The 20315-nt window shown below is 38.7% G+C and overlaps 1 protein-coding gene across 7 annotated transcripts in view; it reads left to right on the top strand.

Moving 5' to 3' along the window:
* The window catches only part of Nkain2 (sodium/potassium transporting ATPase interacting 2), a 1180756-nt gene extending 1160733 nt beyond the window's left edge, over positions 1-20023 (top strand). For 5 of the 7 annotated variants that reach the window (XM_045158893.1, XM_045158892.1, XM_045158887.1 and 2 more), the window contains 3 exons: positions 13802-13883; positions 14523-14611; positions 17608-20023. In XM_045158893.1, the coding sequence (XP_045014828.1) occupies positions 13802-13883; positions 14523-14547 (107 nt within the window). In that variant the 3' untranslated portion in view covers positions 14548-14611; positions 17608-20023. Of the gene's footprint in view, positions 1-13801; positions 13888-14522; positions 14612-17607 lie in introns of those variants that run through there. The other 2 variants (XM_045158889.1, XM_045158890.1) reach the window with 2 other exon arrangements.
* Positions 20024-20315: the final 292 nt, after the last annotated feature.

Raw genomic sequence — 20315 nt, 5'->3', positions numbered from 1 at the left:
GGTCTTTTTTCCCCCCAGGCTGCTTTGGTGTGGTGCCTACGCTGCCATCTTAACCGGAAGTCCTGTTACTTTTATTTAATAAAGATGGCTTCAGAGAGCAGCAGCATCGTTTATACAGAGAACCTCTCCTTATGTTCTTATGTTCTTGATCATATTTTAATTGGTTTTCAGTTTAAAGTAGAGGGGTTTCAGGTGGCTTTTCATATCTCTGAAGTTTACATTAACCTTGTACTTATGCCTTCCTCTTCCATAACCCTTCAGTCCTCACCCCTACTTCACCATTTCTATCCACAGTACCTCACCATGTTACTACTCAAATATTTTTCATGAGTTTGAAAGAACAAGTGTAGTTTCAATCATCTGAAATGTCAATAAAAATATGACGACAACCACTGGATATTGTCTTCCCTGAAATTGCTATTGTTCTAATAAGAAAATTGATTTAGGTTCAAGAGTTTTGGAGATTATGAGATGGCACAAAGGTTATGCAAAAATTATAAGATGAGGAATACTTCTCTAGCGGGTGATTATAGCATGCATGTTTACTTTTTAATTCTCTGAATATGCGTGTGTTAATGTGCCTGCTATCTTAGTTGAAACCACTCCTTTTAGATGTGTTTGTGCATTCTAAATGATCCTGGATGTCAGATGAGAATATGTGCCAAATTATATTTAACTAGCTCGCCTATATCTTGTAATAACTGCTCCCTCCAACATCGTCTGAAGGGCATGTCGCATATAACTGAAGGCAGTTCTAATCAGGATGAACAAAACTAAGGCTAAGGAATCCAATTCATCCTAAAGGCATGACAGAAAGGGAGCCCAAGTCCATGGAAGCTGGACATGGCTTAGTCATCTCAGCATATTCCAGATGCTTCTCCACATTTATGGAAAGTAGCATGCATAACTAGATTCATAATGTACTAACAATTTGCAATTTCTTCACTATCTCTGCTCTTAACCCGAGTGGCTAATCACCCCTCACTCCATCTTCCATTCTCTTCATTGTGCAGGCTGGACATCAGTCACCTTCCTCGTGCTGGAGGGGCTTGTCTAAAGTCACCATTGTGAAATTCTCTACCTGAGGGAAATTGCTTTCATTCTTCCTCCTCACCCTCCTGCCTTCTTCCTGGAGGAAGTTTGCCTCATTCGTACTCTGGAGCTTCTTGGCCCCAAAGTCCAGGTTATCCTCATGCATTGCACTTTTTTTTTTCTCATCACCCATCTCAGGAATGGCACAGGAAGCACTGCTCCCACAATCTCACCGGTATCCTCCTCACTTGCACTTTCTCTATGCTTGGCTTCTCAGCATATGATGCCTGAGTAGGCTCTGATGCCTCTTCATTTCTTATCCTGAGTAGTGGCTTGCTGCAGTTGAAAGTCACTAAACCAACTGCTCACCACACCTGATTGGCTGCCGACTTCTGCTCCACAACATCGTGTCATACTGTCCACAGGACCTGTTCCAAATCGTTCCAGGCTCCTCAAAGCGTGTGTTCAGCCCTGACAAACTCAGTGCTATCGACAACAGGTTCCAATGCCAGAAGCCCTACATAAGTCTGAGAGGAACAGTTAGCTTCTCCTCTGCAGGGTAATCTACCCAGCATGCTTTGACCTGGCATAACCCACAGTGCGGGGTTCCTGCTGCCCTTGCTCTTGACGATTGTTTTGCATGCTTTATTTTGCCAACATTCTCGCCAGGGCTTCACAGAACACAAACCAGAATGATGGCCTCAGAACTTCCTAGTCCTTGCTGATAACATAAAAGGTGATTTCCAAAAATATTTTAAAAATAAAGACTCATTTCTATGTACTTGACAAACACACACACACACACACACACACACACACACACACACATATACATATACATATACATATATATATATATATTATATATATATATATATTATATATATATATATATATATATTAATATCTGTCTGCTCTCTACATTGTTCTTACAGGATGTTATTATTCCACAAATTACAGTTAACCAAGAAAGCAAGCAAGAATCTCCATAGACCAATGTCTGCTTTCCTTAGCTTCTGATAATGACCTTTAAATTGGTCATACCATATAAAATTCTAGTAAATTAGAGTACCAAATTTCTTTATGCCTCATCTCCATCTATTTTCCTGGCCTGAAATATCTAAACCAATCAGCAAAGATGCATTTCAACAAAACATGTTTCACATCAGTTCTCTTAATCCTATCTATTCAAACCTATAAATCCTCAGCTGAAGGCTAGAGAGATGGCTTAGCAAATAAGGTGCTTTCCTACAAAGCCAAAGGACCCCGGTTCAATTCCCTAGGACCCACATAAGCCAGAGGCAAAAGGTTGCACATGCATCTGGAGTTCATATGCAGTAGCTGGAGGACCTGGCACACTCGCTCACACTCTCTTGCACGCTCTCTTTCTCTCTTTCTCTCTCTCTCTCTTTATCTCTCTCTCTATCTCTCTCTCTCAAATAAATACATCTTTCACAAAAAAAAAATCTCCACTTAAAACAAATGTATCCATGGTATATTATTAATATACATTCTTTTAAGTATTACACAGATATAAACATGTTTTCTCAGCCCTATAAAGCTGAAATTGCTTTATGATACTCACTTTCCAGAAGAAGAAATTAAAGCTCAGAGCAAATGTGACTTACTTAGAGGTTCCATGCTGGCAAGTCACATAACCTCAGCACAAGTATTCCCAGTCCAAGGTCCTCATCTTAGGTTATATTACAACCTACCTGTATTAAGTGGAGGCACATTTTTTTAAACAGGAGATGGATGATTGGAGAGTGAGATATTGGTCTCACTAGAAAACTGGTGTGTTGTTTTAAGCTCACTTAAAGTAATTCCCTTCCCAAGAATTGCCAAAAATAGACATGAGCAATACAACAAAATCATTTATAAAGTGGAAGCTATACTTCATTTCGTTCTGTGTATTTAGAATCAAAAGCTGGCCAGCAAAGCCAAAGCACCAGGGTTCAATTCCCCAGTACCCATGTAAAGCCATGTAAAGCACAGATGGCACATGCATCTGGAGTTCATTTGCAGCAGCTAGAGGCCCTGGTGGGGCCATTCTCTCTCTCTCTTTCTTTCTTTCTCTCTCTCAAATATATAAACAAAATTATGTTTAAAAAATTAAAAACTTAAAGTGGATATTCAAAAAGACTTTTACCTAAATACATGTTTTATTCCATGATGTCATTGTTGTTACTGCTTTTTGCTTCTAGGTATTAGTTTGTAAAGTGTTACCAAGTTTAAAATATTACAGATATGCTTCTGATATTAGTAAGAAAGACACATAGAAAATAGGATCCTAAGAACCTGAGAAAATATTCTTGAACAAGGTTAGGAAGTGAAGCATCTGCAGTGAGTTAGCTAATGAGTCTTATTTAATTCAATGTGTGCTTTGCCCACTGGAAGCCCTTCATAGCACACTTTAGTGGCCTTTTGGGCAACAACAAGATAAAGTGCCCCTAAAGGACTGTGTTTTCCTAATCAGAAAGATGTGTTTGTTGGAAAAAAAAATAGCTCAGAGTCTATCAGGGATATTACCCCAGACTGAACAGCTCAAGTTCACACAATCAGCTCGAATTGCTGCCACCAAGTAATTCTGATTGGGAAGAAAGCTGTTCTTTGCAATTTGGCCTATGGTTAGCTATGTTCTAAATTCCTTTTGTGCACCTGAAGATAAGTACCCTTGACATTCATACCTGCAGAGATAATGGATAGGCACCCTACTTTCATAGGCCCACACATATTCCTTAATGCCTCTCAAGGAGCTTTATTAAATATTTAGGCTTAGCTTTCTGGGACTGCTTTTTAAATTTTCCCTTCATGATTTTCTCTAGCTCTGTCTCCAAAACAGAACATGCTGACTAGTGCTTTGTCATTAATAACCAAGGAACAATTTTATATTATAATACCTCACTGCCAACATGTATTTTAAAAAGCAGCTTTAAGTTTGCAAGACTAAGTGTTCATGATTTAAAGGTTTAAAGAAAAGGGAGACTGGCAATAGGAAACAGATTTTATTGAAGAGTATTCCAGATTGTTTTTTCTCTCACTGAATAATTTTTAAATTCCAGTCATTAATGTTATTGACTCATAGTAATTAAACAGATATGACATTTTGCTGGTTTAACATGATTGACTCTCCCCAGGCCTTCATGGAACAGTACATATAAACATACCCCTACTGCAGACAGGAATACTAAAGCCTCGAGAAACATTGCAATATTTACAAAGAAACTAATGTTCTTAGGATTTCTATTGCAGGAATGGATATGTCTGGTATCTTGATTGTGGTGACAGTTTCATGAGCATGAAAATATTCAAATTCATCCAGTTGTATATATTAAATATGCATAGTTATATTAGATATTTATTATATATTTGTTGTACCTCAATAAAACCATTGAGACGTTGTCTTTAAAAGACCAAAGATAAATCTTTCCAATGAATCAATGATTAGATAGTGCAAATTTTCTGCCTACTTGTATGCATCAACCCACAGTCCTGTGAACTGTCCACAGATGATGTTTTCCTACCAGTTATTAATATCTGAATGACTTTACAGAATCCATTAATGAATGTCCCTCCCAACCTTGTCATGTTAGTCTGAAAGCATGCCCTAGGCTGCTTCTTCCTCATCTTGGCCAATGAGGATACAGCATCAGCCTGTTCCCAAGGGTGTCCAGAAACCTTATTTTGTTTCTCATCCAGGCCATACCTAGCACTTTAAATCAGCTATAAAAGGCCTTCTCATTTATTTGCAAGGTCCTATGGAAGAAAGCATAATGCCATTCAATCAAATATCCCTTAGAAATTTTGCTAGCATGTTCCATGCTCTGATCAATTGCCTTATTTTCCTTTGCATCCTAAAGTATATAGAGCTTATTCACCAATTGTGAATTGGGTGTCTTCCATGAGCCAAATAGGCTTCTGGATCTTTAGGATATTGTGGTAAACAGAGCAGAAGAGAACCTCATGTCATGTACATTACAGTAGTGGAGGCAATCAACAAGTAAGCAAGTAGATTTAGAATATATAAGGTGTGGAGAGGTTTAAATGGAGAAAAAATTACTGAGTGAGGAGGCAAAAATTATTCATCACTGAAATCTCTGCAAGTCTCCATTCACCCTATGACCATTACAGCCACGTTTCCCACTTCCTAAGTCTCACTACTTGAGAGTACCACTGATAAACACTACTTCTCCAAAATGAGCCAGGAAATGCTTCCTATTGACATTATTTTTGGTTCTGTAGAAAGTAGCAATGGTATCTTAGTCAAAAAATTCCTGGTCACTAGCTTCGACTCGTTCCCATTTTCCCCCCCTTTAATGCTTACTATTGCCTATGTTCTCCACCTCCTTGTCAGTTTATCTTGCACTCATTGAAATCTTTCCTTTCTTGATTCCCTAACACTAACTCAGACCTCTCAGTAATTTCTGTGTGTCTTTCACACTTCCTTTTAAGTGTTAAAATAACGTAGATCAAATACTATCCCTCATTACCTTGAAAAACTTCACTGTAATTAGAGTTGTACAAGACAGTGCTGATAATATAAGCAGTTTTCAGAAGAGAAGACTGGTTAAGTAATTATTTGATGTCCTTCATAAGTTAACAGACACAAAGCAAACAGACTGAGTCCTGGAACACTGCTTGCCTCCTCACCTCTTGAAGATATGTTATAGAAAACCATGACAATTCACTAATAACTACCACTGGCAAATGCAGCTCTGGTGGTGTGTGTGCCTGAGTCCTAGGGCTGGCTGCAGGCCCCCAAAGAGCCCAGGCAACCATGAAGAGCAGGGTCTTCAGACAAATCATGTGTGCACGACGGAAGAACCACTTCCAGGAGACAGTCTCTGTGAACAGCTCTCTTTAATCAATAGGGAAATGAGTTTTATAAGCAATTGAGGGTCCTAAAGGGATTGGATGTACAAGGTTGCTGGTTGAGGCCTAATTAGCATATGGTAACATATATTCCAGCATGTAGGCATTGGTACACAGGGATGGGCTTTGCAAAGGTGCTGGCTGATACCATATAAACAGTTTCCTACGCAACTGGCCAAAGGTCACAGAGTATGTGCAAAGTCTAAGTCTTATCTGAAAGTCCAGGTATGGCGTGCTTGGACAGGGAGTGGCCTTACTTTCTGCTGATCTTGGGACCGAGACTTTGTCCAGGTATCCAGGCTTACTGCAACCCCCAAGCAAGAGGGGAGTATCCTTGCTCACTGCAACCCCCGAAAATGGGGGAGGAACCCTGTTCTCTGAGATATGACTGGTGGTTCTGGCTGCTGTGTCCTCTCCACAGCATGGGGCCTTCATGTCAGACAGCTTATGTTTGCTTTAACTCAGGGCCCTGCCTATGTCCAACAGGGTGGCTCCTGTGTCAGTTATTGTTCACATCGTAATATCCTGAACATAAGCAATGAAAGAGAGGAGGAAGATAGAAGAACAAACTTTCTAGAAAGCTGTGTAAAGATGCTAGAGAATAAGGGTTAAAAGAAGTATTTACAACAAGAACTTGAAGAAAAAAATCAAAAACCTTTGTTTAACGGCTCAGGAGATGCACTTACTTTGCAAGCATGAAGATGAGCACAGTCTCCAGCACCCTCAGGACAGCTGGAGCACTTCCCTCGGAGTGCTCGGGCTAGCTTCCTCAGTCGGGTCATAGTAAGCCAGCTCTACTCATTTTCCAACATTCGAATCATGACCTATGCTCAGATCACACTTTCATTCCCTCCTAACCTTACCTATGTCTAGAAAAGGTCAACTTCTGATGGGGTCAGAGATAAGAAGCTTGCTGGGACTAAACTGGTCAGCCAGTCTAACAGGAAAAGAGTAAGCTTCAGGTTTATGAAAGACTCTGTCTCACAAAAATAAGAAGAGCGATAGAAGACACTTGTTCTCCTCTCCCTCTGCACATGTGTGGACAGGGCACAGTCATCTGTATATACAAACACACACTACACAAACATGCCAATAAAACTTTGTTTAATAAATAATATATAAAGATAACAAAAGTCTAAAGTTAAACTTAATATAAACTATGATTTGATGCCTTTACTTTCCAGAAATTTAAGGGAATGGCATGAATATGAAGCAAAGTTTAATATACTTAGAAAAAGATCCAGGTGTGGTGGTGCATACCTTTAATCCCAGCACATGGCTGGCCTAGGCTCACATCATACCTTCTTTCACTGTGCCTACAAAAGTTCTGCGTTGCTCTAATTTAGTATTGGTACTTATTTTTAGTCTTAATTCTATCATTTGAAGATGAATACTTATCTTCTTCAGGTTATACATTCTTTCATTTGTTCCAAAGCACTTGTGAGGCAGAAGTAGGAGAATCACCATGATTTCAAGACCACCCTGAGCTTACACAGTAAATTCCAGGTCAGCCTGAGCTAGAGTGAGACCCTACCTCAAAAACTAAATAAATAAATATATTTGACTTGCAATCCCACTCTTAACTGTTTACTGCCTCAAGTAGAAAAGTTGCATTTTTTTATAAAAGAAAAATAATGATTCCTGCTTACCTGGCAGTAACATTGTAAAGATAAATGATATTCAACTGAGAGTGTCTCAGGAACTATTAAGCACTTTGAAATTGTTAAGAGTTTGTTTTATTTTTGTCTTCTGTGATTAAGAAAATTCTTCATTGATAAAATGTTGTGTTGTTTCTAAATAATTCAGAGATGAGTTATGTCCCAAACATTTAGTTTCCATTGCAATAACTCAGAAAATATGTTAGATATTTCATAATTTTATGGCTTTAAAAAGTTTTATGTTAAACAGCAGCTTATGTAGGCTTTGTATTCAATATGATTATATAAAAGAAATTGGGAACAGATCAAGTAGGAATAAAGGTATCTTTGGAATGTACAGTAGCACCAGTAATTAGATTTTTGAGAGCAATATAGTAGTTTCTCATATCACTAGCTCTTCATCAACAGGACACTCCAAAGATTCAACGTACAATTCACAAACCCTCTGTAAATAGTGAAAATGATCAAGTCTATCTACAATGACAAGCATAATCTGTATGGCCAACTGGATCCATCCTATTCCTGTCTAAATGATCCTCAGATCATTTAGAGAAACATCGAAATAATAAATGACAAAAATGCAACTGGAAGTGGACCATACACAATTACCTAGACATTGGAGTCATGCATGCATGTCAAAACACTTATAAAATCTGCCTCCTACTTCTGGTTTAAGTTTTAATCCCCTTAGTGAGTGAGATGGGAGAAATCCATCCTGGCTATTTGCATCTCATTCCATGATCATGAGTCACCCACTCCTGGCAGGTCTCCCATGACCCAGGCCCAGCAGAAAGGTCAGGACAGCTTTGGCACTTCCTTCTGAGGTGTGTTATTAGAATCATAAATGGACTGTGGGAAGCCAGCTGTGCCCACCTTCCAACACACAGATCATGGCTGGCCTGGGCTCACATCACACCTTCTTTCTTTCTGCGTTGCTCTACTTTAATATTGGTACTGATTTTTAGTCTTAATTCTATCTTTTGGACTTAAGTACTTATCTTCTTCAGGTTATATGTTTTTCCATTTGTTCCAAAATTTTGACACATAATTAGCATTTGGATTTTACTGTCACTCAACTAAAGCCCTGGAAACACATTAATGAAATCTCTCAAAACAAACAATAACAGCAAAAACACCAACTCTGGATCAGAATTTAAGTGCAGACCTTTCTGCTTATTTCTGCTCTGATCTTAATCTGCCCTGGCCTACTTCATTCTCTAGTACTATGGAGGAGACCACCCTATGAGAAGGAAGCTCAGAGCAATGCACTGAGCTCCCTATGAGTGCTCCTAACAAAACTAATTTTTTAAAGAAGTATCATTGCTGACAAGAGCTTATACATATAAAGTTGAGCTTAGAACTTGAGTCTAAATTCTCTCTTGCACAATAATTTCTCAACTCTTCTGGAATTACAACATCTTAAACAGAAATACTGGCATTTTAGAAATCTAAAGCAGTTCACTCAATTATTAAGCCTCTTCTGTAAAATAATTGCTATGGATCAAAAATTGTTTCAAGTTTAACATTCACAATTTGTCTAAGATTACACATTTGGGGAATACACAAAGTAGCATTTGAATCTCAGGACTTCCAGCATCAGGGTGCTTTTTATTTGCATTGTAATTTTAATTTTTTAAATTTTTATTTATTCATTTATTTACTTGAGAGAGTGAGAAAGAGAAAGAGAAAATAGACATGTCAGGAACGACCTCTATCCACTGCAAACAAACTCCAGGTGCATGTGCCACCTTATGCATATGGCTTACATGGGTACTGGGCAATGGAGCCAGGGTCCCCAGGCTACACAGGCAAGTACCTTAACCACTAAGCCATTTCTCAACCCCTTAATTATAATTTTATTGAGAATTTCCTTTAAATTTATTTATTTATTTAAGAAAGAGTAAAATAGAGGCAGACAGTGAGACAGAGAGAGAATGGGCACACCAGGGCCTTTAGCCACTGCAAACTCCAGATGCATGCACCACCATGTGCATCTGGCTTTATGTGGGTTTTGGGGAATCAAACCTGGGTCCTTAGGATCCACAAGCAAGCTCCATAACAGAGAAGCAATTTTCCAATATTTTATTGATAATCTTCCAATTCTTTTACTGAGAATTTTAATAGATAGTAAAGAAAGGAATGTGGTGACAACACTAAAAAGAAATCTGAATCAGTAGTGGTGGTACAAGCCTTTAATCCCAGCACTCAGGAGACAGGTAGGAGTTTGAAGCCACCCTGAGACTATATAATGAATTCCAGATCAGCCTGGGCTAGAGTGAGACCCTACTTAAAAAAATGTATATCTGCTATCATTCTATTAAAAGATGTATAAGACCAAAATTATGGAGACTCTAAAAGATCTGTTGTTACCAAGGTTGGAGATTTGGTAAATGGACCCCAGGGGATTATTTGGGAGCTACTTTTTCACTCTACTGTGGATACATGCCATATATTTGTCAAAAGCCATAGAAATGCCAGACCAATAGTGAATCCTACTGTAAACTATGGCTTTGGGTGTCAATAATGTGTCACTGTAGGCTCATTAATTTTAACTAGTGTACAACTCTGATGGGGGACATGGGCCATGAGAAACTGTGTAGGTATAGGGCACAGGGGACATGGCCAATCTCTCTAACTTTTGCTAAATTGTACTGTGGATCTAAAATTACACTAAGATTCTTCTTTCCAAGTGAGGAAGGTTCACCACTGTTGCCACTTCACATCCTGCTGGAATTTCTGCTTTGTAGCACCCTAGGGTTCTAATAAGAGAACAGAAAGGAAACGACCAGCTCCAGGGGAAAAGGAAAGGACACTGTGGTCAATCAAAACACATCAAGCAAGAAACTTAGAGGCTACATTGAACTCATCACTAAATCAGACTGCTAGCAGGCCCACTGAGGCTCAGGTACCTCAGTAAAAGAGGGCGTGGGAAGACTGTAAGAGCCACAGGGTGAGTGGAAATATCCTGTGGCACACCTCCAATCCCACAGTGACTGATTGAGGCGTCAATTATCCAACAGTGCCCCAACAACTGCACTAAGGAGAGGCCTCAGGGAAAGGGGAGATGGGGCATAACTATAATCTTTGCAAAAATAAATATATATATATTTAAAATGAACTAAGTAAACCAATAAAATGAGATATTAAAAAGTGAAAATTTTGCCGGGCGTGGTGGCACACACCTTTAATCCCAGCACTTGGGAGGCAGAGGTAGGAGGATCGCTGTGAGCTCGCGGCCACCCTGAGACTCCATAGTGAATTCCAGGTCAGCCTGGGCTAGAGTGAAACCTTACCTCAAAAAAAAAAAAAAAAAAAAGTGAAAATTTTGGGCTGGAGAGATTCTTGGCGGTTAATCACTTGCCTGTCAAGCCTAGGACCCTGGTTTGAGGCACGATTCCCCAGGACCCACATTAGCCAGATGCACAAGGGGCACATACATCTGGAGTTCCATTGCAGTGGCTAGAGGCCTTGGCGTGCCCATTCTCTATCAATCTGCCTCTTTTTCTCTGTCTGTTGATCTGAAATAAATAAATTTTTTTAAAGTGAAAATTTCTAGCTGCATTATAATTTAGTTTCTATTTCTCTCTTTCCCTTCCCTATAATCTCTCTTGTTGGCTCTTTATTGTTTTGCCTTTTATTCCTATGACACAACCTCTATATCTAGAAAAGAAAAAAGCAAGTAGAACATCTTCATGGGGGCCAGGAGATGGCTACGTGGGTAAAGTCTTGCCTTACAACCATGAGGACCAGAGTTTGATCACCAGAACCCATGTGAGAATGCCACTCATGTTGTTCTGTGCCTATAGTTCCAGTGATAAGGCAGACATAGAAGAGCCCCTACAGGCCCTTTCAGACACTTTAGCCTAATGGATGAGTTCCAGGGCCATGATAGGACTCTTCTTGAAGGCATCCTGAGATAAATACCTAAAGTTGCCCCCTGTTCTCTATAAACATGTGCACATACACAGACAAACAAACATATACATGCACAGACACATACACACAAAAACTTTTTTTTGAGCATGCTTACTATCTACTATCTCAGTTCTTATTCCTGTAAAAACATAGCTCAGATAGATATGGTAGAGTGTTTGTCTCTGCTCAGACAGATCTGAGGCAGGCACACTCCAAGACTAGGTTGAGTCACCAGCTGGAGTATGGAATTCGAGGCATTTTCTCCCTACATGTCTGGAAGTGAATGGCAGCTATGGGCTAAGACTATAAACTAAACACATGGTCCCTCATGTAGGACACCTTGGGCTTCATCATAACTTGGTGGCTGTGATCCAATAAAGCACCCCAAAAGAGGCAGAATGAAGTAAATGAGATTTTAGTAAGCTAACCCTGTAAGTCAAGATAGCAGCATCATGGCTGAAATCCTCAAAATGGCCACTAAGCTTTATTCATTTTCAAGAGGTGTTATACCAAGGGGGAAGGAGATCAACACAGAGAAAAATCAACTCCTACCAAATCAGAGACCCAGAGGCCCCAAATACCTCATCACTGAAGCAGACCAAAAATGAACCCAATATGGCTCAGGGAAATTTTGCGGAAGAGGGGGAGGAAAGAATGTCAGAGCCACATGTTGGGTCATGATATGCAGAGACATTTATCTTACCCATAACTGTGGGCTAACTCCACAATGCACGACCCATATACCTCAACATGCAGGGGCCAAGGGGAGAGGGTAGGTCACAAATGAGCCTAATAATGGTACCAAACTGACTGTATTTGCTGAATACAAAACTAATTAATAAAAAAAAATTAAAAAGAGGTGTTATACTCAGCACCACATTGCTGGGATGAACATCCAAACCAGGTTTAGGGGAGAAATGGATTTATTTCAAGCTCATAGATTCAAGGGAAGTTTAATCAAATACCAGAAGAAACTGATCCCATATATCCAAACAGAAACCACCAGTAGCTAACAAACACCAAAAAACAACAAGCATAAAAACTGGAAGCATACCACAGGGACCCAGGCAGAGATCAAACAACGAGGGTCAACGTTACATTGTAAGAACATGTAGACTAGGAGATATTCTTTCAGCCATTTTGGTAACTCTTAGATTTCATGGGTTTTAAATATCTTGGTATGGGGGCTGGAAACTGGCACAATCAGTAAAGTGCTTCCTGTACAAGCATAAGAAGCAAGGTTCCAATCCTCAGCACCCACCTTAAAAATGAGGCATGGTGGTGAGCACCTGCAATCCCAACAATCCCAGCACTTTGGAGATGGAGATAGATCCCCATGGCAAGGGGTTAGCTAGCTAGCTAAATTAGTGACCTCTGGATTCAGTGAAAGGCCCTATCTCAATGAATAAGATCGAGAACAATTGAGGGAGAAACCCAAATCAATCTCTGGCCTCCACATGCATGCATGTGTACCTGTAGAAACATGCACCCACATGTATACAAATATGCACATACACACATGCACAATGCACATATACACATGCAAAAATAGTGGTATAAGGTATAGCATTTGAGGGATTAATAAGACTTTGTTCTATATCTCTATTTCTGATTAGTTGTTTTGGATTATAAACCACACCATGGCAAGGAGAGCAATGTTGAATTGATTTCTATGAGATTATTACAGCACCTTTTCTTGATTACCAAAATACATGCCAGTCATAAGGACATTGCAACTCTAGACATATACACATACTAGATTGAGCATTATTTTTATGCATTAACACTTGCAATATATTACAAAAACTCACCCCATAAATCAAAAAGATAGTTGCCTTTTTAAAAAAATGTTTTATTTTTATTTATTTATTTGACAGAGAAAGGGATAAAATGGATGTGCTAGGGCCTCCAGCCACTGCAAAAGAACTCCAGACTCATGTGCTCCCTTGGGCATCTGGCTTATGTGGGTCCTGGGGAATCGAACCTGGGTCTTTTGGCTTTGTAGGCAAACACCTTAAGTGCTAAGCTATCCCTCCAGTCCAATACTTGCCATTTTTAATATGCTAGTGAATTGTATTAATCCAATTAGTTCTTTGTTGCATGAGAAGAAGAATTTAGAATTTCTTCTTCCAAATGAATAGAATTTTGTAAAGCAATAATTGAATCTCATCATTGAGGGACAACATAACTACCTTAAAGATGCTGCTACTTCTCTTTCTTAATAATTAGTCACTTTTAGTTTAATAGAGTATTAAAAAGTCCATGTTAAATTATGTGGACCTTGATCATGAACATGTATATCATCTGCAATTCTCCCTTCTCAGTTGATTTCATAGGTGGCTTTGATTCTTATGGCTATCAAGGGCCTCAGAAGACATCTCATTTACAACTACAGCCCATGTACATGTAAGTATGTGACTTGAACGTACTTTCTGGGATATTGACATATAGTCAAATGAATGTATCATGGTAAAAAATAGATGTCATGTGGCCTTCCCTTGGCTGTCTTTTTACAGAATCTTCTACTAGTGATACTGCTTTGATTAGGTGAGCTCTAATAACACTCTCCTCGTGCATGATTTTTTTAAATTTGACATCTGCCATGTCTTGAAGTTTCCATTAGTCTTATGTAAATATCAATTATATGGCTCAAAAGCCTCCATGATAAAATATTAATTTGAATTACCTGAAACTTATATATCTTGAAAATGATATAATGCCATAAGCAGTTGTCTATAACTATATATAAAACTTACTGTCTGATTTCCCAAAGATAACCCCAATTTACACTGTATGTGTGGCTATAATTATCAGCCCTCCAAATAATTCTCAAAAAAGTTCTCACTTAAATGGTGAATACTAGGTTCATCCTAGTTATGGATACATGTTCAAAAAAATCAAAACCTGAGCTGTGCTTTATCATATCTCTAATGTGAATGTGAAAGTGAACCTGGAACATTAACACTAAACTTTATCGAACCCTTACGTCTAGCACTCAAGAGAGCAGACATACAATCAGAGCCTGATTTTTATATCTGTGTTTAGGCAAATTCCCCTGGATAACAACTGATAACAAATTCTATATATCAGCATCAAGTGGTATGCTGAATTGCAAGAGAAGATCAAAATAGAAAGTAAGATTCCAATTCATTTTCAAATGTGAACTTCTCTCTTTGTTTGTGTTGTTGTCCTCCACCATTAAATCCTCTACCTTGGAATATTTTGGCATGTAGAATAATAAGTGGAATTCAGGGATATTCCTCCTCTAAAGAGATGAATCTTTAGACACCGTTTATAAGATTCACTTTAAAAAGAGAATGATCCATGCATTGTGCCTGCCTTTTTCTATGTGCCCTTTGTAACTTTTATAGACATTTAAATAGTGTTATTCATAGAAAAAAAAAACTGAATGTGTTTTAAAAAATCAACCAATACTTTACCATCTATACCATTCCTTTACATCTGCTCAACCACTGCCCTAGTTCAAACTCATCCATGACCCCTTAAGTTTTCCCATTTCTTCCTTATTTCAGAACCTCTAACCCATCCTCCACATGGCTTGCCAGATAAATCTTCCTAAAGTTCTCTGTGACCTCCAATATTCTCATGTCCCTTCTCAAACGCTGTAAATGATTCGCACTTACAAGCTGAACAAAATCCACCCTTCTCACCCCAGCCTTGCAGGAGCATTTTGATGTAATGTCAATGTTCTATTAAAACTTTATTTAATCCTTAATAACTTTTTGAGTCCAGGCTATAAGCATATGATGTGAGAAGTTACTAAAAAAAAAAATGTAATGTGAAGGGGAATTGGTCCTATCCTTCTGAAGCCATTAAACTTTTAAAGGCAAAAATATCTGGTATCTCCCTTAACTTTTTATTTACCAGCTGAAGTGAACTCCACATTCTCCAAATATGACATAGATTTTTCCAGTTCTTCATACTGTCCTGTTAAATAAGTATATTATAATCAAGAATATTGTTTCCAATCAAGCACTTATAACTCTACGGTTGAACAGGGCCTCAAAAAAGATATATATCTTTCTTAAGAATTAAATTCCTTAAGAAAAACATTTCACATGACTTTCTTAAATAGTAACATTAAATGCCACCTAATATAATAAAATTGTTTTCCCCATGACTTGGTAAAGGGGATTCTTGAGGTTCCTCACTGATACATGAACATATTTCAAAACACTGATAAATTTAGGGCATTCGGGATTCTTTTCTTATGAATTCCAGGAATTGAAACCTATAGACCAGAGGGTAAGGTTTAGAGATACTAGATTAAGAGAAGGTAAGATAAGGAAATAGAGAGTGCTGCTACCATGTGGAAAGTAGGAGGAAGTAAAGCTCCCTGTGTGACCCAAACTGGGGTCATTTATAAATTCTGAGTGGAAACTGAGCTAACAAGCCATGATGCCAAGTTTGGGGGCTGAATTTAAGCTACTACCATGTCGGGATCAGATGTAAGCTTTAATTCTAAGAAAGAACTCTTTCCCAAGGAGGACTCCGGTCATTTATGGAAAAAGAGATCTAAACAATTCCTTTAGGCAAGAGAGAAGCAGCTCATCCTTCTGTAATCTTGAGCACAATGGAGATGACAAGGGCAGGCTGACTGACGGACACGCCTGCTTCTTACTTCCAGAGCCTGGTCACCCTAAACTGCCTCACTACCTGAAAATGGTAAAATCATGCAAGAGTTTTCAAATTTCATTTTTCACAGAACAAGTTAAATTTAATGCCACTCAAACCTAAGAAGTTAAGAATATACAAGATACATTAAAAATTATTATTCAATATCCTGCTACTGTTTCTTCTACAAAACAGCCCCACGGGAAACCTCCAACCCCAAAACATAAGACTTCATTTCATATATCCCATTAACAAACAGGGAGCTTACATAACTTGTTAGTAGTAAATCTGGGATTTTCAACAACTTTTCCTGACCATGTTTTGGTGTCCTACCCAAATTCTTAGATGGACTGTCATTTCCTCCTGACATTATTTTCCCTTGATCTATTTTGCTCTTTTATACGCCTTTACACTAATTTGGCTGCCATATTTCCAAACATAGCTGTGCCCCTACCCCTTTTCTGTAGTCACCCACTTCCCTTTGATTTGACACTATGCAGTGTTGAATGAAGAGTCTTTTCCACTGTGTAACCCTGTAAGCCCATCAGCTGAGGCCACTGCCTAATCCAAACATGTGAAAAATCAAACCTGATTCATCCCTGCTGAAAGGCACAGCCCTGAGCACCTCCTCTGTCTTTGTCATTTGAAGTGTACCTTCTCCTGTCAACTTGCCATAAAGATGTCTTGTAAAGTAAGAGTAATTTAACATCACGGGCCAGTTCAAGCACCATAACAATATTATATAGCAACGGGAAATAAAAGTTCTTCTTTTGAAATCAAGCAAATAAAAAAGCAATGTGCAGTTTTCACTGTGGGATTTCCATTATTCCCAGCAAATCTGTGTCCTCGGTCCTGGACAAAGCCAATGCAGTTCGGACCTAAAGTCACAGCTAAGCGGCAGTGATGATAAGGCAACGAATACCACCCTCTGTGTTTTTAGTTAAGTTAGGTGGATGTTTTTAGTTTGTAATTCTTCAGACTGGCTATAGCCCATCTAAAAGAAAGCATTATTTTTTTAAGGTTTAGTAAATTTCTTCAAAATACACTTAGAGGTTTAAAGTTATAACACAAAAATTTCCCATATCGTTGGATTGATTTTCTAACTAAAGAAGTTATTTATTGGCCTATATGCCCACCCAGCATGTCCAGGTTTGATGGTGCCTTTTCAGACAAGAATGTCCTGTGGTGTGTACCAGACAACATGGACAAGCCCTGTATCTTGTGGCAGTCCAATGATATGGCAATACAGACTCACTTCATTTTTCCCCTGAATGATCACAAGTGGCCTTTCTATCCAGGGGGATACACTGAGAAGTGAAAGGGCAAGGAAAGCTGTAAATTTAAAACCCAATTTGGGCTTCTTTCCACTCCCTGCCCTCTTTTTTTGTTGTTTGTTTGTTTACCCTTGTGCTTGGAAGTGAGAAAAGGTGGCAAGCACAGGAAGGCACTCAATCAAGGCACCTCCCTTGATTAAAAACATCTTTTCTCTCCTTAGGTCAAAATAACACCCGATGACTTCCGTATATCAGCCCATGGACCTCTCAAAGACCTTGTGGCAGCAGTGGCCTCCTGCATTTATGAAGAGCAAGAAGCCCATGCATTGAATTACATATACATGATAACAGAACAAAGAGTTTCTACACATGCACACATGCACTCATACCCACAGCACACAGCAATTCCACTTCTCCTCTTTGTAATGAAAACTGACAAGTATACAGGACACACCCATCGTGGGTTTTCTGAAAATGGTTGCTTTCTCCCAGGCCTCTGAAAGTGAAAAGGAGACACATCGCTGCCCCTGCTCAACATTCCTTACTCCTCTGCAGCCCAGAGCTTGTGGGCTTCTAAGCTGCGAAGTCATCTGGGTACAATAGTTTGAGAGCCTTGTTTTCAGCCCTTTGTTCATCCTGATAGTATCATGGCTACATAGGCAATGTCACCACAAGAGAAAGAAAGAGAGAAAAAAAAATGTCGTGATGACCTTATAACAAGTGCAAAATGGCAGGTTGTGTGCCCTAAAGGCTGTACTATACATACTTGCCTTAACCCCACCTATGTTGTGTGCCCAAGAATCTCAGTGCAGACATCTCCCAGTCATTTCCTTTAGGCTAACACACTGCTATTAGTTCTGAATGATTTCAACTCTGTGTGTCTCCTGTCAAGGAACAAGACTAAACAGCTCAACAGATCAGTGTGTCTCTGTAGGAAAACTGCCTGCTGTCAGAAAAGTGCTTTACCATTGAGCCACCATGGTGGCCCAAAAGAGACAAGAACCAATGACAACAGTAATAATCGTCATCTTTATGACTCTTAAATATGGTCTTCTGATAGGGTTTGGGTAGGATGAAGCAAAATTTATTAATCTACTAAACTCATTAATCAACTGAAAGCAAAAAGCAGAAATGGCTTAACTGATTTTATTTCTTGCACTCTAGGTGCTTTTGTAAGTATCTACAAATGTCTTTTACTAACACAGAAAACAGCTGTGGATTTATACCAACAGAGGCCAACTGACTATGGGTTAGCTATGTTTACTCTTTTATATAATTCCCACGAAAGACCCAATGTAGGTGAACTTTGTTTTCTAACTTCGCGTACAAGATTATTTTTTGGGGTGGGTGGGGGGATCAATAGTTAACTTGGTGAAATCTTTGAGATCTCTTTGTGGTACTTGGGGGATCTGTTGTGTGTTAGAGTGTATTTCAATCCTCCTGTATTATTGTGGCAGAAAAACTGTGCTGTTAGTAGTTGGCAATGAGATGCCTATGGAAACTTAATAGTAGGTCAATGTGTTTATGGAATATGCTAAACTCCTAGGAAATTTTGTTCTATATCGTCAAGCATTATTTGGTTTCCATTAGCAGGAAACATGATTAGTTCAAGGGTATCAGTAACTCTGATGAGTCATTTTTTTTTTTTTTTGGATCCACTTGAGATACTAAAACTAATTTTCCCAAAAAACTAAAACATCATCTTTAAGCACAGTGAAATTCAGACTGAGAGAGCTATCAATTGCCATGGAGCAACTATTTCTTGTTTTCTTAAAATTTCATTTATTGGGTTAACCTCCTTTGGACCTTAGCCCATTAAGAGCTACATAAGACAGTCCCATTACTGTGTTTGCATGGATGTTTATGACACATACATACACATGTGAACCGGAAAAGGGAACCACAAGAACATAACATACATGTGTGCGTACACACACACACACACACACACACACACAAACACACAATCCAGTACTGATGCCTGAATGTTCTCAGTGGCTTGTATATGTTTTTCCATACCTACATGTATTAAATAAACAATGTCAGTGAAACCTCATGATGCTTTTATAGTAACATGCATGTTTACTGTACAAGGAAAATATTCACCACTGCATTATCCTTTGATTCCTAAAATATAAATACTATACCTTCCATGATCTATTCTAATGTGACTATTAAAGTGAGGTTTCATTGTACATTCATACTGTAATGAGATTCCAACTTGCAGTACATGTATATGGATACAGAGAGCAAGCCCTCATACTCCTCCTTAAGTTGCAGCCAACTCTCCACCAAATCACACAATCATCAGCACCAAAAGTTTCAAAAACAGTTGTTGACTACTAAACAGTAATTGGCAGATGGGCCTTTCTTAGGAGCGGTGAGCACAGTGGTATGATTCTATCTGGAAAACATCTGAGTTGTACAGCTGTATCCTCCTCAAAATCTGGTGAAGAATGCTATTTTTCTAGGCTGAGCTTTTGTTATAAACCTAATATTCTGAAGGCAAGAGTTACAATTCCTGATGTGTTTCTTTCTTTATTTTTCATTTGTTAATTCTGAATGTATTTTTAACAGAGTGGTTTTTTTGACTTACTAGTGTAATTTGCATTTTAAAATAAATGGAAAAACAATTAAGTTTCTGAGCCATCCCTGCAAGCTCTTGCTGCTGCTCACAGCATATCTGAATATGTCATTGACAGGAAAACCCTATTAATTTTAGATGAAGACACTGCTGACTTTATACGTAGAACAGGGGGTGACTAAAGTGAAATAAACTGCCTGGTCATGGCATCATTTGAGCTCAATTGTGGGTAACACAGTCTTGCCTTGTCTTCTGACATTAAAGGGCCCATAGAACATCCTGTAGCAGGCTTGCCACCTGAAAACCACCTTTAATTCCTTCTAACCATAAGGTGAAGTTTGTCTT

The sequence above is a fragment of the Jaculus jaculus genome, chromosome 9 (genome assembly GCF_020740685.1).
Source record: "Jaculus jaculus isolate mJacJac1 chromosome 9, mJacJac1.mat.Y.cur, whole genome shotgun sequence".
In the NCBI taxonomy this organism is placed as follows: Eukaryota; Metazoa; Chordata; class Mammalia; order Rodentia; family Dipodidae; genus Jaculus; species Jaculus jaculus.
This window is presented reverse-complemented; position numbering and strand designations above follow the sequence as displayed.